This window comes from Ogataea philodendri (assembly GCF_020536065.1).
Source record: "Ogataea philodendri strain CBS6075 chromosome Unknown scaffold4, whole genome shotgun sequence".
Classification (NCBI taxonomy): domain Eukaryota; kingdom Fungi; phylum Ascomycota; class Pichiomycetes; order Pichiales; family Pichiaceae; genus Ogataea; species Ogataea philodendri.
This window is the reverse complement of record NW_025763821.1, coordinates 488,263-511,221: the sequence shown is the minus strand read 5'-3', so window position 1 is coordinate 511,221 and position 22,959 is coordinate 488,263. Positions and strand designations below refer to the sequence as shown.

The following is a 22,959-nucleotide window of genomic DNA, read 5'->3' as shown; positions in this document are numbered from 1 at the left end:
TAACAAAAAAAAAAAAATAAATAAATAATAATAATCATAAAATTGAATTTTAATTGTAGTGATTTTCATTCTATATAGATCTGAAATTACCAAGCTAATAAAAACCTTTCCAGTAGATCGTATTTTGTACTTTAAACTGCTCACGAAGAACTATTTTATCACTAGAGACACCAAATAGAACCTCGTAATTACCTTCGGACATTTTAAAGTGCTTAGTCAACTCATCAAAAGTGGAAGTAGCAACTTTGAGGCTAATTTTGCAAACCGCCCTCTTAGTTTCATTAGGGTTCAAATGGACCTTCGTGAAATCTCTTAAATCTTTCACGGGACGACTTTGTGATGGGTCCAGTTGTCCAATATAAATTTGAATTGTCTCAGATCCAGATAATGAAGAGACATTTCTAACATCACACGAACAAACCAAAAATTCATCATCAAGATCCACTTCCGGATCAGAAAATTCAAATTTTGAGTATGATAGACCGTGACCAAAGGCAAAAAGTGGTTTCTTTCTAGTTTTCTCATAATACTTGTAGCCCACGTAAATGTCCTCCCCATAAAGGACCCTTCCACCAGTATTTTCAAAGTTCAGGAAAGCTGGATTATCTTCATTTTTAACTGGGAACGAAAGAGGCAACTTAGCGCTAGGGTTCACATTTCCAAACAAAACATCTGCTAGACCATTTCCCATCTCTGTTCCACCATACCAAGACTGGACAATCGCTTTCGCCTGAGAGGCCCAGCTCATAGTGACGGGAGTACCCGATTGATTTACAATGACAGCATTGGGGTTTGCTTTGAGAACTTCTCTGACAAGTTGATCTGTCTTTCCAGGAAGATCCATGGTTGCTCTATCGAAACCTTCACATTCCCACTCTTCACTAAGTCCTATGACCACTACCACCTGATCCGCTTTTGCGGCAAGTTGAGCGGCTTGATTGATTGTCTGCTCTTCGTCGATTTGTTTAGCACAACCGAACGAAATTCCTCCTCCACCAAAGATCACAGCCTTAGATGAAATCAATTTGCTGGTAGGCCCCGATCCGAAAGTACATGAGATCTTGTAAGTACGACCAGCAGTTAACTCAATAAATGCTTTCTCTTCAACTGTACCATTGTTCATGAATGATGTTCCTTGTGTCTGTTGAGATTCGTTATCAATCATCTCAACGTCGTCGATAAATAATTTTGCTGTTCCCCTAACACAAAGACCAAAGTCATAGACTCCAGATTCTTCGGGAGTGAAATACCCCTCCGTTGTTCCATAAAACACTGGATTGTTTCTGATGGCCTCATGCTTATAATCTGACAAGTAAACATGAGTTTTTCTAAGATGAAAGGTATCAAAAGGAACCCTATCAACAACATCATGAGGTTGAGTATAGAATTTGAAGATAAATCCGGGCTCTCCATCTTTTGTTTTAATTTTGTCATCCATGAGCGGTAACATTTTGTGAGAGTAGCACCCGGGAGCATAATGGGCTAAACTTTCGTCGTCTAATTGAGCTTTTAATCCTTCATATGGTGTGACTGCGTGATAAGTTGTCAAGGCAGCCGAACCTCCACCACAGTAGGCAGCAAACTTTGCATTAGGTCCGATTACCAAAAGACCCTTCCTCTTGTTCAATGGGAGCACATTATCTTCATTCTTGAGAAGAACTATGGATTTTGCAGCCATATCTCTTAATGATTGAAGCTTCGTATCATTGACGACGCATTCTTCTGTACCTCCTAGTCTCATTCCTTGATCTTGGCAGTCCTTCACCAGTCTTAAAACATTTCTGGCGCACATATCTATCGTAGTCTCATTGACTTTATTTGAAGTGACACTATGGCTTACAAGACTTCCTCTCCATTGACCGGGGCCGGGCATCTCCAAATCAATTCCACCAAAATTGAAAGACATGTCGGCTCCGGTGAGTCCCAACCCAGCATTTAGAGACTCAGAAACGCTATAGGTTCCAAACCAATCACTCATTATCAGGCCATCAAACCCCCATTCCTTTCTTAGGATTTCACCAATCAAAAAAGGTGATTCAGAAACATGAGTTCCATTAACTTTGTTGTAGGATGTCATGAGACAACGAGGATTACTCTCTTTCAGGGCAATTAGAAATGGTAACAAATATTGTTCTCTCAAAGCTCTCTCTGTGACGATAGTGTTTGAAGCTTTTCTCTCATGTTCCATGTCATTGCAAACGTAATGTTTTAAACATGCAAAGACATTCTCAGATTGCAGGCCCTTGATATACTGGGCAGCAATTAAGCCAGACAAAACCGGATCTTCGCTAAAGGACTCAAACCCTCGCCCGCCTAGTGGGCCTCGGGCAATGTTTACTGTTGGACCCAGTACAACATTGACTCCCTTTAATTTGGCTTCTGCAGCCAGGAATTTTCCAATCGAGCTAACAAACTCTTTATCGAACATTGCCCCAATTCCTGTCCCACAAGGAATACATGAAGCCGGAATTGCATCAAACAATTTGGTTCCCCTGATACCATTTGGCCCATCGGACACTCTAATCGAAGGAACACCAAAGTTGTCTAAAGGCTTAGTATGCCAAAAGTCCTCTCCGGATAGAAGAGAGACCTTCTCCCCTAACGAAAGCTTGGAGAGAACCTCTTCGACATCAAACATTCTTCCTAGTGTGTAGATAAGCTTTAAGCCAGTTGATCAGTAAAAATTGGATTCGATCTTGTTCAGACTTATAAGTTGATGCCGACAAAAACTTCAACTGTAATATCAAGAACTATCATTGTTCGATTGACTGATAATGCAACCCGCGGGCATTGGTAACTAGATAACAACCAATCGGCGAGTCAGATATGAGGAATCTTGTCAGAGCATGAAAGTGGGCTTCCCTGAGCTATAATAGAAACGACCCGCGGGCAATAAAAAAAGCTTTAGATAACAGTGCGGCTATTGTCAAAGACAATTTTGTGGAAAAACCTTCGTTGAACCGCGGGCGATAAATCTTAATCTTGCTTATTTGGTTAGATGGGATCACGAAAGATAAGGAGAAAGTACAGACCAAATACCCTTGACGAACTCCTAACAGGACACTATATGTCAAGGGTGATCTGTCACTGAAAACAATCAAAGTGAATAAATTCTAAAATGGATTCTCAAGGAGCTCTATACGACTATGGAAAATTCAAACATCTATCACCTTTGGTTCCTAAAAACAAATATGGTTTACTGGCTGCTACTATTGCAGTTGCCATCATTGAACCATCTACCTTGGGCATGGAATCGTCAATTATGGGATCTATCAACTCTTTGGAACAATACACCGCTTACTTCAACCTCACTGACAAAACTATCAATTTGAACACGGCTTCTATTTGGATTGGAATGCTTCTCGCTGTCCCATTTATTCGTAGGATCACGGATGGTTTTGGGAGAAAATGGGCTATCATGATAGCTATTGGCATCATGGCAATTGGTGTCATTTTATCTTCTGCTTCCATTAATATCGCAATGTTCATTGTTGGAAGAATCTTCTTGGGTTTGTCTTCCAGTATCATTTTCTCCGCAGCCTCTATTTTGGTGTCCGAGATATGTCCTCCAGATATTAGAGGTGTTGTGCTTGGCCTTTTTCATGCCTGCTACTATATTGGATCGCTAGTGGCTGCAGGTGTTACGTATGCGACCCGTGATATTCAAAGTAATTGGAGTTGGAGAATTCCTACAATTACTCAAGGAGTTCCAACTGTTTTATGTGGTCTCCTACTGATCTTCTGTCCAGAATCTCCTAGATGGCTTATGTTGAAAGGTAAAGTTGATGAAGCAAGAGAGATCTTCTATGTCATGGCAGATAGAGATGCAGCTGCTGCAGAAGTTCTGATTGAAGAAGTGAATTCTGGCATCATCGAAGAATCGAAGTTTGCAAACGGGCTTGGTCTATGGAAAAGACAGTGGCAAAAACCGTCAAACTTGAGAAGAGCTTTTATTGTCATTAGTTTGAGTATGATGTCCGAACTCGGAGGTTCCACCATTGCAACCTATTATTTTACAATTTTGCTCAAGCAAGTTGGTGTTACTGATACCAAAACCCAGTTGGAAGTCCAAATTATTCGTTCTGCATGGTGTTTTGTTGTTGCTTGTATTGGCTCTTATACGTTTGATATATTTGGCCGGAAAAACCAAGCCATGATCGCCACTTTCTTCATGGCACTGTCGCTACTGATTCTTGGAGGTCTTGTGAAAAAATACAACGAAGATCTTGATAAATCTACCGGGTATGGTGCAATTGCTATGATGTTTCTGTTCTCGGGTTTCTATTCAGTGGTTTGCACTCCTTTGACATCTCTTTATCCGCCTGAGATTTATCCTAATAGTACAAGAGTTATCGGAAATTCGATTTTCATGATCAGCGCTTATGGTGGAGGACTCTTCTCAACTTTCGTGTTTTCCATTGGAATGAGTAATATTGGCTGGAAATTTTACATGATTGTTGGAGGTTATGACATGATTTTCATCCCTATAATTTACTATGTTTGGGTGGAAACAAAAGGACTTACTTTGGAGAAGATCAGTGAGCTGTTTGGTGATGAACTTTCGACAAGTGAAGCTGACGAGACTACAACTGAATCGAATCCTAAACTAGAATCCGTTGTTGTGACTTACTCGGGTGTTCAGGGTGTTCAGTGAAAGATATCACTTTCAGAGAGGGATACCTTGCGTTTAGTATGTAAAATTTATTAGTGAGATCTTCATATGAGTTCATATACCACAAGCCAGCAACTGGCCACTATTCTGGAAACGAAAGTGAGAGCAGCTCAGCCTGACAACCATGCACCAGATCAGATGTTATAATGCAATAACAACATGAACTTGAAGTAAATCTCTCTAACTATCATTTATCGTTCCTGCAAGAGTATTGTCGAATGATTGTGGAACTCCGTTCACTGTTAGCCAATCAATGAATGCATCGTCGTTTGTCATCAAAGTATTTGGATCAACATGATCGGCCCAAATATGAGCCTCATTGAAGTTGTTAATTTCTGGAAAAGTGTAGGCGCTCTCAGTGGATCGTGCGCTCTGTCCTGATTCAATTTTTGATAATAGCAACTCAAATCGTAACAGAGCCAACTGAGTAACATGCGTGGACTTGGTCAAAATGTGTAAGTTCTGCCTGTATAGGTCCACTTGTTCTTTCCAAAGATCATCGTCTCCTTTGGCTTTAGAAGCAAGATAAAATGCCAGTATGCATATACCCACTATCGAGAAATTCATTCTAGAATAACACCACCAATGAACATCCAGGTATTTGTTCCGCACAGTACATAAATATTGATTGAGTTGATTGGCATACTTCAAAGCACATCCATCCAGAAATGAATAACAGTCATCCCTCTTGCTTCGAAGAATGGAACGGCAACATGACAACGCACAAGTCGTTTTAGCCAAATGTAATGAAATGAGTGACCCAATATATGTATCGGGAACTTCCACAGAGAAATAAATCGCCTCTACTGCATCAAGTCGGTTCATCAGAGTGACAGCAATTCCAACCATCTCTTCTGATGATCTGTCAGAATTCAAAAAGTGTTTGATGGAACAGAATTCTAACAAAACTTTCGATAACACTTTTGATAGATGAACGAAAGCAACAAACAAGTTAGCGCCTATTCCAAGCCCACCAAGTGGTGTTTCATCATCTTCAAGAAAATCGCTCTCTTTGATGTCCTCAACTTTGAAATCATCATCATGGATATGAGATGGACGAGATAAACCTATGCTTTCCCATTTATCATGCACGTATATTGCCCACCATAATACTCTTCGTAATCTTTTCTCCTGAGAGGGAATATCCCAACCACTTGGGTCAATATTCAATCCCAATTCTTGTCCTAAAGCCACAAGAGATCCAGATAAAGCCCAATGGCGTGGGGCATTGGCATTCCTTATTATGAGAGGTCGAGCATTGAGCTTGAGCAGAATGGCTTGAACTGTTTGAAGCGTCGCAGCACCTTGTTCAAGTGAAAGCGATTTGAGAATGAAATCATTCAATTGATGCCAATCACCCTTTGCATCCTTGGATAAGTAAAGCTGCAGTTCTTGGCCTTCAAGAAATGGTGTACTGATCACATAAATGGACGCCAACAATGTTGAGGAGACCTGTTGATTCGTAAGATTCCTTAAAAATAGTGACCTGCTTATGATGGGGTATGATGGGTTCACCATGATGAAATAATTGTTGATAAGACTCTCAGCAAGTGGCTCTACCACTCGTTGTATATTATCGACACAATATTGATCAGGTCTAGGATTAAGATATTCGGTAGGGCAAACAGCAAAGATAATAGGAAACTTGGTGTCGTTGAAAAGGTTTTTGACTTCGTATTTAGTATCTGCCCCTGCATCTCCTTCACTTTTATTTAAGACTTGACTGAGAAGCCATGGGTCCTGATCGCCAGTTAATCCCACGAAAACACTCGTTTGTCCATTATGCAACTCCAGAGAGTTTGGCAAGTTTGATCTGTTCCTCAATTGTAATCGGGTGACAGCCAAAGGTTCCGGACGTGTAGTGTATACATCAAGTTGAGTTTTTCCAACAACTGGTAAATGAGCGGCTTGATGAATAGCTTGAGACTGGTTCAAACTTGTCGGCTGAACCTGCACTTTTGATTTCTTCTTGATTGGGAGAGAGTTGTATGAGCAAACCAAATTCCTTCGTTCACAGTTCACACATTTTTGATTAATTCCTTCTTTAAAACATGCTTCCCGCTTTCGCCGGCAAAAATCACATGGTCGCTCTTTTCGACTTCTATAGCGTCTAGCCCTGCTCTTGGATGGGTTAGACGTACTAGAAGCGTCATATTCTACTTCGTGGTTTGGCATACTTGTGTGAAAGATTTGTATTCCTATTAGCTGGTTTCGGTCCCTAAATTTTTATATCAATTTATTTGTTTATTCATAATTCCACCTCGCTTAGTAATAGACTATTTGAGGATTTACATGGATACGATTCTAAATATTCGAGCTAAGACACTGTCCTTGTTTTATCGCATTTTCTTATCATGAAACTAGAAAGATGAATAGATCGTAACAGCCCAGACTTGTGCCACTCACGAGTGAAAAAAAATGCATACAGCAGGGTTCGAACCTGCGTCCCATCACTGAGAATAGAACTTGAGTCTACCGCCTTGGACCACTCGGCCATGTATGCTATTAATATAATGCTGACGATCCGGCCCAACATATGGTTACCGTCTATCATGTTTCGTTTTCGTTTTGTACTTTTGAGTTCACTTCTTTTCCTACCTTGGGTAAAATTTCCTGTAAAAGGATCTGCCCTGCCCCTTATATTCGCCTTCTAGAGTAGCAAATCATGGCAGCCCAATCCATTGCTCGTCTCGTATTGGTCTCTGGCCTTGCCAATCATAATAAGGATCCTATCGACTCGGTACCCTTTTCCGGTTCCTTATATATTTTACAAGGGGTCGGTTCAACATACTGAGTTAACCGAGTGGACTGGGGCCAAGATGTGATATCTCTCTTGAATGATAAGACTAGTGACCAATACTCGGCAATCACAGAATAAGCTGTTTTCATTGGACTCTTCAGGAAGATTTAGAAGGGCAGACAAGTTCCCATGAAAAGGAGGACCCCATACTAGGAGAATTGAAGAGAGTTAGTTTAATAAGGACTATAGGTTTATTCGAATCAATAAGCAGGATGAGCAATAACTTGGACCGATCCTTGTCTTACTTTTGCATCTGGAAAGGACTTACTACAACCACGCCTAAGATATTTTTCTTGTCAATCACAGTTTTTAATTAAAGCATGCATACCTCTATTTCGTCGCCAAATGTGCATATATCAAAAAGACAAGTAGTCTCAAGTTACCACAAGGAGGGCTAAGAGAATTGACAGGTAATCGAAGAAATTTCGTTGGAGAAATCTTACTGATCCCAAATCTTCGAGCACATGACAGAGAAACAAACGAATAAGACAGATGAGCTGGTGACCGATATCTTTAAATTTGATTCCTCATTACTCACTTTACATTAAACTTTGACAATTTTAATTTTATATAAATTTAATTTTCGGTCGTCTGCTTCAATAGCTGAATTTACATTATCACCACAATCTCGGAGGCAGAAATAGACTATGGGAAAGTCGGTAAGTATTAGCTCTCTCCAGAATTGTATTTCCACTAGAGCTTCAAAATGCATTATTGATTGGTGGAAATAAATTGTGACTGACAGTAATATTGCTATTGCTGTTACGAATTGAAATCTCATCAATTAGTTAAAGAAGCATCACCATAAAAGGTCACTATTCAAAGATTCTCAGATGAAAAAGGCTAAACAGGAATATCCAGCGCTAGAGCGAATACCCTTCGTTGGTACTTTGTGCCCTTTGTGCCCTTATTTCAGTCTCATAATGTCCTGTAGACCATCACTGCAACAGTTGGACAAACTTAAAATATATTATTGTATACTATCTGATACTATAAAGTTTTATCTTCCGAGGAGAGTTTATCTTCGATTTATAAGATTGAGTAATTATCTTGGAATGTCGTTTTCATCGTTATATTCGTTGGAAAAGTCTGGGATTGCCTGAGGGATACCGCTTTCTCCCAAACTCTTTCTTTAATCCCAAAGGAAGTACTGATTATTCAAGATGAGGATAAATAAGAGTGTGACAACCCAGGTCCAAGTAGTCAGTCAGCTATTGTGAGAGGATAGGTATTTGAGTTCAGTGATTCATGCTATACCGAAATGTGATTGTAACTTGACAGATAATACTCATACAGGGCAGTCAGATTCATATCTGTAAGATTCTGTTTTCAAGATGGTTAACTTCTTCAGTATTCAAAATGTTGTAGTTAATAAGTCACTCTTTTACTATATCAGCTAAATAAGTTGCTCACTTTAATATGTGGACGAAACCCACATATTGAGAGTGTTTTCAAAGTGGACCTGTAACATTCACAACCGATCCTTAATCACTTCTGATATACGTCACATATATTCTATACGATGTGTCATTTGCTTACGTCGACTTTCTTCTCAGACAGAGTCACGTGATTAAGCCACGACTAGCTTCATCACAACAATATCAACGCATAATACTCTCACATACATAATATCAGAGCTGTCCTCTATCCAAATAGAGAGGGAGAGCGCCCCTTAAATGATATTTGGAAATGCAACAAAAAGACCTCAGCGTCTCTCCTAACTGAGATAGTTTAGTCTAGCGACTCTCGATTAGGACTGTTGCTATTTTAGGCCGTTAGATCTGAGTCTCACGCTCCTTTCTTTTATCTTGCGTAATCATTTATGCATAAAAAATCAGGTAAGCAGTTGAGACCAACTTGCACTAACTCAACAGACTTTGACAGGATCCAAAGTCATAATTTCAAATCTTGCGCCTTTCGCACTCTACGTGCCAAACTGACTTTTGTATAAAAAAGCCTGTTTAGAGAGATTCTCTCCCTTTAAGAGCTTAAAGTTAATCATAGAAGTCTCAATATCCGCGCAGGAAAGTGTCAAATTAGCGTCCCGAAAATGATTTGCATGATTTTTGCCCAATTTAATTTATATCCGTTATGCTACTTTAACCACTTTTGCTAGTATTAACCATAATATTATTACATTAGATTCCCAAGCTACATGCAAATAGAACTTTCAATGCTGATCTAAGTTGCCATCAAGCAAATACTCAAGAACCACCCATAAATACTTGAAAGGCGTAGGATATCATAGACTGATCTACCAGCTATTGTAACTTTTCTCACCAGAGCATTTTTACAGAGAACTGTCTCTACTAAAAAATTGTTTTCGTTCTGGATGCTGGAGTGAATGGGAGGATCATTGAAGTTGCCCACATTCGAAGTGCTCGTCAATAAAGTGGTTACAATTACGCCGAAATAACAGTTGACATGATCATAGGATCATACGGGGGTATATGGGCAAGTACTACTTAAATGCTTGCATGCATAAATATTTTTTGTTTGTAACTTGACAGATAATACTCATATAAGTCTGTCTGGTTCATGGTAAATATCAACTTGTAGTATTCTCAGATATACAATTTTAAAGCTGTCTTTGATATAAGGGGGAGTTAAGCCCCTCCTTATATAGTAACTCAGATATGGTAGGTAGCTATGGTTACCTGCGCATACATAGTGGAGATTTCGGGTGAGAGACTAATAGTGCAGATGCTTCAACTACCTCGATCTCATGTTCCAAGATCTGAGTCTCACACTCCTTTCTCTTATCTTGCATAATGCATAAGAGATTGGATAAGCAGATCGAGACTAACTCATATTGGCTCAACATTTTTGTTACTCATTAATCAAGGGCTATCAGGGGCATCAAGTCAAAGTTGAAGATGAACCTGAACTGAAGCGACCCAAATCAAGACAATGTAGCGTCTTGAGCCTATCGAAGTTTTGGGCGATTAATCGATTTCTTTCTCCAGTTTAATACTTTGATACGATATTCCAGTCTGCAAAGTTGTCCCTGAGTAAGGCTTTTCCCTTTCCATAAATATCATTATGTGGAGCATTTCTTATTCAAAAACATGTTTCACATTATAATATTTGCGTTCTTTATCAAACTGGGCTGTGTAGATTTTGCATAACCGTTATGCATTTAGATCTTATCGGTTTGCAAGTACTTTAACATTCGGCGAAAAGAAAGAGGATTTTTGAATATTGAGGTATCTGCAATAAGACTCACATGCATAGCAGCCACCCACATATGCAAAATCCACACAGCCCGCTTTGAAAGATCGGAAATATGAATCAGTGGAACTTGTCTTTTAAAGAGAAACGTTTTACATGATCATATTCAAGCAAAGAAAAATTCTAAGTATTAAATTAGGCATAGTCATCAGAGCAAATCAAGAATATACCTCTTACAATAGCAGATAACGCTAAACAATTTGACTTCTAATAGAAAACATTCAACGCATACCATCAATACTATAGTAGTTTCTCATCTCAAGAAAACGATTTTACCATATTGTCTGTTTACTATGCGATCCTACCTCTATAGACGTAGTCAATATTAAATTTATTCTGACTTCGCAATTTGGGAGCTATGAAAAATATTGGACTCCTTCGAGTCAGGTGTATAGATGATGATTTGTAGTACCTCCAAAGTTGATAGACAGATTTCAAAACAATGAAAGAGTTGCAATTGTCCTCAGTTGAGATGAAGCTAGTCGTGACTGAATCACGTGACTTTGACTGATAAGGAAGCTGGGCGTCAGGCAACTGACACATCATATAAAATGTATGTAATGTGTGTCTGAAGTGTTTAAGGATTGGATGGGAATGTTACAAGTCCACAGCAACGTGAAACAAGTTGTGATACCTCTATGCGCTCATCATATGAAACATACACATGTTGTGTCAGACGTATAGTATGAAGATATGCAGCAAACCGTCGTTTGAAACGAGACGGAGATTCTCATCTTCACTTTTTTCAGTCAGTCACGTGAGTGAGTTTATTGGTCAATTATTAAACAATCAACTGGCAAAGTTCCGACACATCCCCTCAGTTGGTGAGCGTTCTCCCCTTGCTGAATAACTTCGGTGAAATATGTTTCATCACCTTGATGGTAACTGCTTTAGTTAGTATGCCCGCCAGTTGGTCCCCTGTACCTATCTTGACAATGTCATACACATCGTTGAGATAATATTGTCTTGACATATAGCATCTTGCCATGTAATGTGTTGACTTTGAAGAGAAGTTAGTTTCCTTTCTTGATTAAGCTGATGACAGAGCTGTTGTCAACGTGAACAATTGGTTTCTTTTCGATGTACTCAATCAATCCAGTATACTCAAGAAGACCGATGAACCATAAGAAGAGCTCTTTGACTGCGATGGATAGTGATTCCATTTCTGCTTGGCACGAAGAGTCACATATGGTTGATATTCTCTTGGAGTCCCATGAAAATGGAGATCCGTTAATGGCGAATATATGACCTCCTATAGATTTTCTAGTGACAACGTCTTGGGCTAGATCGCTATGTGTGTAGATAGACAATTGGCAGTCACCTGCTTTGTAGGTCATTTTGTTACCCCTCGTATGATATAGATATATGATCAGATGATATAATTGTTTGAACAATTCTAAGTCTGGTGTAGTACTGAATCTGGCCAGGCAGTTCACCGCATAAGTTATATCTGGTCTTGTCATGTTAAAGATAGAGCACTGATCCTATCATTTTTCTATATCTAGTCACTTGACTATCAGATAGAAGATAGCGTCTTTTACTGGCAAGTGATAGAACTGTGGGTATATTGGAGTTTGCAGTACTTTGGATGTCTTGACGTCGTATGTTGATACAATATCTTCGATGTATTGGCTTTGAGAGATAGAGATGGCCTTGATATTCCCAGTGTCATTTCTCATGATCTCTAACTCCATTCCAAGAAAATTCTGTTTCCCTTCTTCATCAGGAACAATGATTCTTAGTTCGTATCTATCTTTCAGTTTGACAATAAGGTCGTCTAGTACTTCATTTTCTGTAGCACAGAAGATCAAATCGTCAACAAATAGACCCAATAAGCACGACGTTCTTCCTTCGGTATATTGTAGTATGAATAATGAAGGGTAGACTTCTTCCCTGGATATGAATCCAAATTGTCTTAAAACATCGCTAATCTGGTCATGCCAGAGTTTCCTGATTGTTTAAGTCCGTATAATGCCTTGCGTAATTTGTAAATCACCCTCTCACTAGGTGAGCATGAAGGTTTAACGAGGCCATCGGGAGAGTGAATGTACAGCTCAGTGTCAAGTTCATTGTTCAAGTGGGCAGATTCGAAGTCCACTTAAGGGAAGAACCATTGAGCTTGAGCGCAGTGGGCAAAAATGAGCCGAGCAAGATCAGCCCGGAGCGTAGGAGAGAATGTTTCCTCGTAGGTGGCGCTTCGTTGTAGATCACCATGGGCACAGAGACGAGCTTTGCATTCTCCTGAAGTTTTAATGGCAAAGGTCCACTGTGTAGGTGTTGTGCGCTCTTTGTAGATCTTCTGATAGTCTTCTTCAAAACATATGATGGGTTCAGGATCCCATGTCTCTTTTTTAGTGTCAGACTGAAGTTCATTCTGTATTGCTATCTACCATTTAGAGGCATCTGATGCGCGTAAGGTGTCTCGATAGTGGTTTTGAACATATAAGAGATTAGCCTGTTTGGACGCCGAGCGCAAAACACGATCAGTGCGCCTGATCGGCATGGATCTTTGGTATTTGACGACGACCGTTTCGTTCGGTAGTTCAGCAATTTCAACTGGTCTTTTGACTGCAAAACGGGATTCCTCAGGTAGGTTTTGATCGGGCGAGCTCTGATCTTTTGTATCAGATGATGGATCAATTTGTAATTCAGGAATCGGCGAAGTTGGGCGTATCACGATCACAGGTTCTGATTCAAGTGATGACAGAGAGGAACTGTGTGCAGATAGAGATGTCGTGCCATCTCGAGATGAGGTTGACGAGTGTTCGGGGAATGTGATCACTGACGAACGGGGTCCATGGGTAACCGATGACTGGTCATTGGATTCTGTGGACTCCTTATCCTGTTCAGGTCCAAAGACATGATCATGGGGATGGATTTCAGGAGATTCCACAGTTGCACCACCCTCTTGAGAGGTGGCCCCTTTGCTAGGATGATCCGTGTCGGTATCATTGTTGGAGGGAGAGATATGAATAGGTGACGAACTCACTGGTTCGAGTCGAGGAGTGCCAATGATATTACGTGGTTCACGTGTCTGTAGATCGTATTTCAATGTCAGGTTGGAGAGGATAACTAGCAAATCCAGATTTCTAGAGGTGATAATTATAGTAGAGAATCGTAGCTGGCATAAATTTGAGATGCCGAGTCCGATGGATGGTTCATCTGTTAATGTTGGATGGGCTGTCAGGGACGAAAGTGACTGCTCCAAAGATTGTACTGCTTCAGGCCAGAAAAAGTTCGGTAGACGGCCTCCAACAAGCATTGCGCGACAGTCGTAGAGGATTGTTAGGTTAAGGCGTTCAGCGACTCCATTAGAAGCTGGTGTAAAACCTGAGGTGAGTATCTGATCAATTCCGTGTTGCTGAAGTATAGGATCATCTTTTGAGTTTCTATATTCTAAACCTTGATCGGAGAAGAATTCAAAAATATTGTATCCCTGATTGTGAACCCAATGGATAACGTCATCAATTTTCGTGTACACTAAGGTTTTGAGATCAAGGGGATAAACAACCGTGTATGATGTGTATGAACACCGGAAAGAGATGAATCTCTTGTATTCGAAGGTTCCGGGAGTGACTTTGATATCGCAAACATCTGAAGAGACCATAGCAAAGTGTTTATTTATCAGATGGTTTTGGTGAGACTCATGGATTGCATTAGAACGACGGGCTTTGCCTGTCATGCACAGTATGCATCCTTCCTTTGGTTTTTGGCAAGATCATTTAAATCCAGTTCTTCAATGGATGACACAATGGTTTTGTGTTTTAATGAAGTAGCTAAGTCTTTGACGTTAATATGTCCCAGTTTGCTGTGCAAATGGTACACTCTGGATTTTTGAGCAGGAATGAGGAAAGCCTGATCAATGAAGTATAGACCGTCAGCTTTCCGAATTGGGATCTTATCCGTTTGAAGGGATAAGTAAGGGGAATGAGGGTCGAAGACAGGACGGATTTGTGAGTCTTCTAGAGATCTGAAAGAGATGAGTGTAGAAGATATATCCCCCGAATAATAAGCAGTTAACGGAGCAACCTTGCCACTGAAATTGAGGGCAGTACGTCCAATTCCTTGAATGCGTCCTAATATTCCGTCATTTTCCACGACACCTCTGAAATTTCCACATCCCTAGGCTTCATGAATATAATCATGAAGAAAGTGATGATTTTAGAGATTGTTAGGTTGGCACCGGAGCTAAGTAGGATCTAATTTTCGTTGTCACGGGTAATAAGGTTTCTTTGATCTTTGAAGTCAACGTCATGAGACGCTCTGGCATATTGTTTTGTGGTTTTAGGACCTCTAACTTCTTTTTCAGACTGAGCAGCATGGTTTTCGTCTTCTGTCATCAATGTGTTAAGTTTGTAAAAACTCAGTGGCCCAGTCAATGCAGCACTCCTAGTCATTAAGTATGATCTAGGACAGTGCTAATATATTCGCAACTGTTGCCTCATTGACTTCAAGGCCTTCCTTTTGGATGAGTCTCAATAATTGATTAATATGAACAAATTGATATGCCCTACCCGTGGAACTCTTTTCGAGCTTGAAACGCTCGAAGTTCTGTCCGAGAGTTTTTGAGTTAAGTTTACTTGTGAAAAACTTGCTGTGGAGGTACTTCATGATGTAATATCCCCAATTTGTTGAAATCAAGTAAGCTGGTTGGGGAAGCATTTCTCCTAAATACTAGTTTGATTTTATTCCTTGAATAAAATCACCCAACCAGTTAGCTGGAATGCCTAATTTGAGATTTAGATCTGTATCCTCTTCAACTTGCTGAATGAAGTACGTGTAGGGAGTTGTTGCCAGTATACTCTTCAACTTGTACCAAAATGTTGCATAGTTGATCAGATGTAAAACACTGTCTTCATACCATCCCAATCGTGTCTTAATTGCCTTGCTTTCAGTTTCAATCATTTGATGGCAGGCAATAAGGTTGGTTTCAGAAACAAAACTGAATTTCACCGATTCAGTGTTAGGAGCAATTTGCTCCTCTGATTCGGATTTGACCTGATTCTCAAGAAATTCAGCTGAAGGTATTTTCAGCAGATTCTGTTGCATCTTTGATGTTTGTTGTGATGAAAATAGTCGTGAGCTTGATCACATGACTCTGACTGATAAGAGAGGCGACGTAAGCAAATGACGCAGCATAGAGTATGAATGCGGGGTGACTCAATAGTGTTTCCGGATTAAATGGTAATGTTTCCGGTCCTGTTTGAGAATGCTATAAATATGTGGGGCTCGTCCACATATAAAAGTGAACAACTTATCTAACTGATATAGTAAAAGAGTACATTTATAACTACAGCATTATGAGTACTGAAGAAGTTAACCATTGTTGTGATGAAGTTGGTCGTGAACTTAATCACGTGACTCTGACTGATAAGAGAGGTGACGTAAGCAGATGACGCACAACATAGAATATATGTGTGTGGGTGGTGACTCTGAAGTTTTTCAGGATTGAATGGTTTCGGTGTTTTCGGTCTCATCTGAGAATGCTATAAACATGTGGGGTTAGTCCACATATGGAATTGAACAACTTATCTAAACTGATATAGTAGAAGAGTCAATTGTCAACTGCAACATTATGAATACTGAAGAAGTGAACCATCTTAAGAATAGTATCTTACAACCAGCTTAAGAATAGAACCTTACAGTAGCTCCCGTATCAAACCAGTAATTGATAGATTCTTTCCATTAGAAGTCCAAATTGGTTAGTGTAGTCTGCTATTGTGATTGATGTAATCCTAATTTAGCTTAATAAGTATGTTTAGTTCAAGACTTCGATACTGTATTCCAGTCTGCAAAGTTGTCACTGGCAGGGCGTATCCCTTTCCTTAATATCATTATGTGAAACATTTCTCATTCAAAGACATGTTTCATATAATATTGTTTCCGGTCTTTTCTAAACAGGGCTGTACATATATTGCATAAGCGAATAACCGATATAAAGTTAAATCTTATCAGTTTGCGAGTACCTCAGTTTTTAACAGATGGACGGGATATTCATAGATCGCGATAGTTTCATTGTTGCTCATAACCTCGTGTACTTTTACTTTGAGATTTTTGACCTTGCCGTTGGTGAATATATGCCGACAAGGCCAATATGAGGTTGAAACTTGAGTATCAATCTAGTAAGTGCTGACATGTCTTTGAAGTGTTCATGCTAGCGCAAATGCATAGTCTTACTTGCAATCCGAAACGTACATTTTGTTTCTTTGTAAGAGCTTTAACAGACGGTTAATGATGATTTCCAAGACATTCAAATGTCAATTCTTTATGGGTCTATCTTTATTGAGTTGTCAGGGGCTATAGTTCATCTTCCAGGTTCGGATGTAAAACTGAACTCGAGTATGATAATAGAGATCGGCACTCCTCTGAGCCAATGAAATGGCTTTTGTATTTATGCATACGCTGGCTGCACTGCAGTTTCTAGCGCGAGGTTTTTTGGCTCACATCTTTCACGTGTCTCCATCTAATATCTGGCATGAATGTGCATCTGTATATGCAAGCTTATGTAATCAAATATAAACAGGTTAGGCTTATTTTTGCAATTATAAAGCTTAGTTGCTTATTTCATGTTTAGGTAATTCTCTGATTAGAAAATTATTAGTAATACCTGTGATGGACTATAGCCATTTTGTCGTAACACCTGAACAGCCTCAAGACAGATTAAGTAAGCATTTGTTATGTTTTTTCGTCTTCTGGGGGCAAAAATATATTAACTACGAAATCGTCGATCTGAAGATATATTCAGTTGTCAGCCGTCAGATTCATCAGAATTCTGATACTGCATTTCTAAACGAGTGGGTTCAAATTGTTGAATGCCCATTATACTACGTAATGTCTTATACCGTCTTACACCAGGAAGAATTTGTTATAATCTGATACTTTTGGTTATAACATTAAGTTTTGGTCCATCCCTGCGTAATATTTTAAAAGATTGGAAGTCGACAGTCAAAACAAGCATTTTTTTGGTTACTCGTATGACTGACTAGTTACGATTATAAAACAGGTAGATCGAAAACAACTCGGTACTCTGTTCAGGAGTCCTTCACCAGTTGCGTCATTACGATTCTTCGAGCGTGGTCCATATGACGTAAATTGAACTGATCTCGCCTCCTCTAATTCTCCCTCAAAATCAACTTATGAAAAGAGTTCTAATTTTATTCCCACTAGAATTACCTAAAAGCGGCTTCGAAGATAATTGCCAACTACTCAGACTCATTGACAAAAAGATGAAGATTATTGCAAGCCCTGTTTTCACTTCTCCCTGGAACACCTTTTTGTGTACTCCTAGCTCTCCAATCGCACAAATTTCAGAGCAAAAGATTCAAAAAAATCTCCGAGACCGGGAATTGAACCCGGGTCTCCCGCGTGACAAGCGAGAATTCTAACCACTAAACTATCTCGGAAGTTCTTGTTACTATAAGGATCCGCTCCCACATACTGCTGTCCTTTAGCTGCTGATGAGATCTCTAGTTTCATTCTATACCTAAATACACTTCTTTTCCTACCTTGGGTCGAATTCCGTGTAAAAGAATCTGCCCTGCCCTTTATATACTTTCTCGAGTAGCCAATCACTACAGCCCATTCTATTGCTCATCTCGTATTGGTCTCTGTTTTTGCTGAATCGTAAAGGGAATCCTATCGACTCGATATTCTTATCTGGTTCCTTACAGTTACCATCATGATCCGGTCCAACATACTGTTCACCTTTACCCATTTGTCGAGACTTTCCTCTTTTCTCTTCACTTAAATTCCTCATTGTTACCCCTGGGTCTAATCCCCTCATTCTATAGGATCTTCCTTGCCCCTTTCATATAATTCCTAAAGCAGCCAATCAACCGATGACGCATCCCTGTATTCAACCTGCACTGGTCCTCGGCCGCTTCGACCAAGAGACTGGTTAACTACAGTATGTCAATATTCCTTAATGATTCGATGTGTTGTTCCCATTCCTAGCTGTGAACTAGGTCCTAATCAGCTATACTAGTAATCCGCACACTTTCGTGAAGATATCGATCCGCTTTCTTGATAGACCTATTACGGCTTTACATGAAGACACGTTGGCGACTATTTAGACCACACAACAAGTTTGAATCAATTGTATAGTTGCCGTCCAGTTTGAAACTAATTCATGAGTACAGCCCGTAAACACCGAATTCTGACCAGACCGATTTTTTTTTATTTTCCTACATCTTTAAATCTCGGAAGCATATTGAGGAGCACATCTAGAAGATGTGCTAACGAACTCAACTCTCGACTAGTAAACGCACACTATCTACTCATAATCAGCATTATATATTTGCCCTAGATATCATGACCCACATAAATCTATGACGCACATCATAGTTATTGGCTACGCTTAGCAATGTTACAGTTAATATTGCGTATTTAAATTTGACTTGCATTTATTGGTAAAGATCGAGCTTCGTTTCATGATAATATTGAATTCCAATGAACACGGAAACAAGATACACCAGACTCAACTTTATCGCATTTCTTCTTGCGAGCTTTGTTGCAGTGGCTCTCGCAGTCTTTATCTCTACAACCCAATCCTATTTCATAACTGATGTACTTCAAATAGGGGACGAGGTGGGAAGTTATGTTGGAACACTTGGCTTATTCGACGAGATTCTTTCAATGTGTCTTGTTCCATTTGTTGGCGTCTTCTGCGACAGGGTAGGATCAAGAATCGTTGTTTCGGCAGGCTTTTTCATATGTGGAGTGAGCCTTTTTGGGTTCGCTTATTTCGTTACCGACAATGTGATTCCACAGATGCTTACTTGGAGATTGATTTTCTCTGTGGGGTTGACATCATCTCTCGGGATTATTACAATTATGGTGATCGAACTGAATCATTCGGGGTTCAATCCCGTGCTTTTTTCCTCGTCTCGTGGCAGCCCCTCCCTAGACCCGGATGCCACATCTGAGTCAGTCCGTGAAGCCCAAAGAGAGGGATCTGTGGAAAGAGCCCAAACCACTATTGAAGAGGTTGATATTTTAAACAAGGATCGAAAGGATGGAAAACAAGTCTCACTTATGGGTACAATGAGTGGTTTGGGGGCTGTATTTTCGGTTATGGTACTTCTGAGGCTACCTGTGTTCTATGGGGGCTCAAGGACAGCAAAGAAAGCAATGGAGCTATCCTATTATTCTGTTGGGGTCCTTGCTTTTTTGACGTCAGTTTTCATGTGGTTTTGTGCTTACAAAAATTCTCATGATTTGTGTTTCAAATCAAAAGATCCAGCGCAATTCCACAACGAAAGAAACAATGATGCTCTTAGTGAAGGAATTCAATCACCAGATGTTGATGCGTTGGGCAACAGTCCCAAGCTCGAATCTGAAGAATCGTATCTGGATTCTTTGAAAGCAGGAGTCCGATTATCTTTAGAAGACCCTGCAATTCTCATCGCATACTTATGTGGATTTCTTTCCCGATGCATAACGATCATTATCACTCTCTACATACCATTTTATGTCAATCGTTATTTCAAGGATTCTGGAAAATGTGCAAAGAGCTTTTCGGAGAAAATAGAATGTCCCGAGTCCTACATTTTGTCTTCAATCCTCACTGGAATTGCAAATTTGTTTGGTTTACTGTTGGCACCTGTGTCAGGCATTCTGATTGACCGTCTGAGCAACTTTACATTACTTCTCATGATCGCCATTGGGGTCTCACTTACCAGTTTTGTCTCGTTCTGTTGGGTCAGCCAACCAGATCACAGTGGCCTAGTCTATGTCTCATCTGCCTTAATGGGGTCCGCTCAGATATTGCTGATCATCATTTCGATGACAATGCTATCAAATATTACATCTCGAGAGAAGTATAAAAAAAGGAAGGGATCCATTTCTGGTGTCTTTGCTTTTGTTGGGGGCATTGGTATAATCTTCACCTCTTATGTCGGTGGACTTCTTGCAGACATGAATGCAAAGTACCCTTTCATTCTGGCGGCTATTGCGAATGTGGTCTGTGGCGTGATCATAACGATATCCTCTCGACAAAACTTTAGATCTATTAGATTAGTCTGAAGAATTTAATAAAGAAGTAACTGTGTATCTACAATCATATGGAAATAAATCAATGCTATCATGTTCCGTCTATTTCTAGCGGATCCTCTTTCGAAGTATACCAATTAACATATATTTGTATCAGCTGTTCTAAAACATCATGTCAAAATCCACTGGACAAATAATTACCTTTCTGTAAATGCTGCCCTTGATTTGACTTCTGACAAGAGATCTTAAAAAAACAGACCAGTTCTAGTTCATTGAGTCCAAAACTAGTACTTGAATCCAGGTGCAGATCGAAAATGCGGTTCGCAGACAGGATTACCAATGTTCATCCCTCAAAGAGGTCGCAAAAAAACGTAAAACTGTGAAAATCAATCATATTCATATTTTCTGTCACAAAGTCAGTTCATGCTTCACATCCAAAATCTACCAAAATAACTTTCCTAAAACTAAGACGCCACTGAGTCGTCAAATGCTCCCATCTCGATGGGTGATTGACTTCTGTTAACAATTGACGATTTTGAAACCGTTAATAAATTTTTATTTGGTAGTGGATACCTTATCTCGCAAAGTACCCTCGCTAAACGATACAAAACAGTCACGTTTCATCTTGTCACAAACCGTAACTTTCGAGAAACCTTACTCTATACAAAACATTTTGGAAGAGTGATACTGAATCAAACACGAAGACATGGAACATTCGACCATTGATACACCATCTGAAGATCTCTTGGCCGATTTATCAAAAAAATCGACTATCATCACTAGACCATTGATTGACTATGACGAATCTTTGCCCCATAGGAGAACTCTTGGATTGTACTCAACTTGCGTGTTGTTTATTGGAAGGATGTTGGGGTCGGGAATTTTTGGCACACCTGGCTTGATATTGAAAGACTCCCAAGGCTCTTATACCCTATACCTTTTTTCTTGGATAATAGGAGGAATACTTGCGTATACTGGTTTGAACCTGTATCTTGAGTTTGGTTCGTATCTTCCGGTAAATGGGGCCACAAAAAGGTTTCTGGAATACAGCTTTCCCCGGCCTAAATTCTTTACAACGATTGTATACGGGTCATTTGCGATATTATTTTCTATCAGCTCTGCAAATGCTCTATTATTTGGAGAGTATTTCCGATACTCCCTCGGATTCTCACCTAATGAGTTTTGGACTACACTAACTGCAAGTGCCTTAATCTTAGGCTGCGGATTGCTCCATTTTTTCAATCGCGAAGTGGCCTTGCGGGTTCAAGGTTGCCTTGCATTTTGCAAAATGCTTTTGTGGATAACGATACTGATGACTTGTTTCTATGTTCTGTTCACTCCAAGGAGCTATACACATTTGCCGAATAACATCAGCCGTGTCCAATTTAGATTACCCGAAAAAGTTCAATTTTTCAGTTCCTCATATTCGACCGCATTACTGAAATGTATCCACACATTTGGTGGATGGACCACAGCTCACACAGTCCAAAACGAAATCAAAAACCCGATTGATACTCTCAAACTGGCAGGGAGAATCTCAATATTACTCACGGCCCTAATCTATGCATTTTTGAATATTAGCTATTTGATGATTTTGACACCAGAGGAGCTCATAAAGTACGGACAGTTAGCTGGAGCGTTGTTCTTCAACAAAATATACGGAGAGAAGATTGCTTCACAATTCATCAACCTACTGGTATCTCTTAACTCGGCAACAAATGTTCTCATAGCGGTCTATTCGAGTGCGATAATGAACCAAGAAATATTCAGACAAGGGTTTCTTCCATTGAGTGAGGTCCTTTGCACAAATGCTCCCAAGGGAACTCCCTCGTTTGGTATACTAATCCATTGCTGCTTGAGTATTGTTGTCCTCCTCATTCCAAGCACTTCACTTTACAATTTGATCATTTCATCGCAATACTATCCTAATCAACTCTTCCACGCAATTCTGTGCCTGGCATTATTGTTCAAAGTCAGAAAAAGATTTTCCAATATCCATGCTCCAATTCGCGCCAATACGATCTCGGTTTACGTTTGTCTGCTTGGATCAGTATCAGTCGTCATAAGTCCCTTCTTATCAGGAAGGTACAATTTTACGCTATACAGCTATGGTTTTCTAGGATTAGCCAGTGTTTATTGGGCTTTGACAACGCAATTGTTACCCAATTTATTTGGCTATAAATACAAGGTGGTGCCTATGAAAAAAGCAGACGGACTTATATATTTCAAGTGGATAAAAACTTGATACATTTGATACATAAGTATG

General features: G+C 39.8%; 12 protein-coding genes across 12 annotated transcripts; 5 read left to right on the top strand and 7 right to left on the bottom strand.

Annotated features, from left to right (window-relative positions):
- Positions 1-94: 94 nt before the first annotated feature.
- On the bottom strand, positions 95-2,638 carry OGAPHI_001324 (uncharacterized protein; the record flags this gene model as incomplete). The annotated part of the gene is made up of 1 exon (XM_046202073.1): positions 95-2,638. The coding sequence occupies one exon, from the start codon at positions 2,636-2,638 to the stop codon at positions 95-97; it is 2,544 nt and encodes an 847-aa protein (XP_046064233.1).
- On the top strand, positions 2,331-2,654 carry OGAPHI_001323 (uncharacterized protein; the record flags this gene model as incomplete). The annotated part of the gene is made up of 1 exon (XM_046202072.1): positions 2,331-2,654. One exon carries the CDS (start codon positions 2,331-2,333, stop codon positions 2,652-2,654), a length of 324 nt encoding a protein of 107 aa, XP_046064232.1.
- Positions 2,655-3,118: 464 nt separating this feature from the next.
- Positions 3,119-4,654, top strand: OGAPHI_001322 (uncharacterized protein; the record flags this gene model as incomplete). The annotated part of the gene is made up of 1 exon (XM_046202071.1): positions 3,119-4,654. The coding sequence occupies one exon, from the start codon at positions 3,119-3,121 to the stop codon at positions 4,652-4,654; it is 1,536 nt and encodes a 511-aa protein (XP_046064231.1).
- A 198-nt stretch (positions 4,655-4,852) lies between these two features.
- Positions 4,853-6,847, bottom strand: OGAPHI_001321 (uncharacterized protein; the record flags this gene model as incomplete). The annotated part of the gene is made up of 1 exon (XM_046202070.1): positions 4,853-6,847. One exon carries the CDS (start codon positions 6,845-6,847, stop codon positions 4,853-4,855), a length of 1,995 nt encoding a protein of 664 aa, XP_046064230.1.
- A 4,869-nt stretch (positions 6,848-11,716) lies between these two features.
- OGAPHI_001320 (uncharacterized protein) lies at positions 11,717-12,166 on the bottom strand (the record flags this gene model as incomplete). The annotated part of the gene is made up of 1 exon (XM_046202069.1): positions 11,717-12,166. One exon carries the CDS (start codon positions 12,164-12,166, stop codon positions 11,717-11,719), a length of 450 nt encoding a protein of 149 aa, XP_046064229.1.
- Positions 12,167-12,208: 42 nt separating this feature from the next.
- Positions 12,209-14,310, bottom strand: OGAPHI_001318 (uncharacterized protein; the record flags this gene model as incomplete). Its single annotated transcript, XM_046202067.1, has 2 exons — positions 12,209-12,596; positions 13,094-14,310. The coding sequence occupies 2 exons, from the start codon at positions 14,308-14,310 to the stop codon at positions 12,209-12,211; spliced, it is 1,605 nt and encodes a 534-aa protein (XP_046064227.1).
- On the top strand, positions 13,205-13,567 carry OGAPHI_001319 (uncharacterized protein; the record flags this gene model as incomplete). Its single annotated transcript, XM_046202068.1, has 2 exons — positions 13,205-13,292; positions 13,356-13,567. 2 exons carry the CDS (start codon positions 13,205-13,207, stop codon positions 13,565-13,567), a joined length of 300 nt encoding a protein of 99 aa, XP_046064228.1.
- A 71-nt stretch (positions 14,311-14,381) lies between the features above and the next one.
- On the bottom strand, positions 14,382-15,043 carry OGAPHI_001317 (uncharacterized protein; the record flags this gene model as incomplete). Its single annotated transcript, XM_046202065.1, has 2 exons — positions 14,382-14,825; positions 14,954-15,043. 2 exons carry the CDS (start codon positions 15,041-15,043, stop codon positions 14,382-14,384), a joined length of 534 nt encoding a protein of 177 aa, XP_046064226.1.
- Positions 15,044-15,377: 334 nt separating this feature from the next.
- On the bottom strand, positions 15,378-15,752 carry OGAPHI_001316 (uncharacterized protein; the record flags this gene model as incomplete). Its single annotated transcript, XM_046202064.1, has 1 exon — positions 15,378-15,752. One exon carries the CDS (start codon positions 15,750-15,752, stop codon positions 15,378-15,380), a length of 375 nt encoding a protein of 124 aa, XP_046064225.1.
- Positions 15,753-18,204: 2,452 nt separating this feature from the next.
- OGAPHI_001315 (uncharacterized protein) lies at positions 18,205-18,417 on the bottom strand (the record flags this gene model as incomplete). Its single annotated transcript, XM_046202063.1, has 1 exon — positions 18,205-18,417. The coding sequence occupies one exon, from the start codon at positions 18,415-18,417 to the stop codon at positions 18,205-18,207; it is 213 nt and encodes a 70-aa protein (XP_046064224.1).
- A 1,118-nt stretch (positions 18,418-19,535) lies between these two features.
- OGAPHI_001314 (uncharacterized protein) lies at positions 19,536-20,726 on the top strand (the record flags this gene model as incomplete). Its single annotated transcript, XM_046202062.1, has 1 exon — positions 19,536-20,726. The coding sequence occupies one exon, from the start codon at positions 19,536-19,538 to the stop codon at positions 20,724-20,726; it is 1,191 nt and encodes a 396-aa protein (XP_046064223.1).
- Positions 20,727-21,399: 673 nt separating this feature from the next.
- Positions 21,400-22,938, top strand: OGAPHI_001313 (uncharacterized protein; the record flags this gene model as incomplete). Its single annotated transcript, XM_046202061.1, has 1 exon — positions 21,400-22,938. The coding sequence occupies one exon, from the start codon at positions 21,400-21,402 to the stop codon at positions 22,936-22,938; it is 1,539 nt and encodes a 512-aa protein (XP_046064222.1).
- Positions 22,939-22,959: the final 21 nt, after the last annotated feature.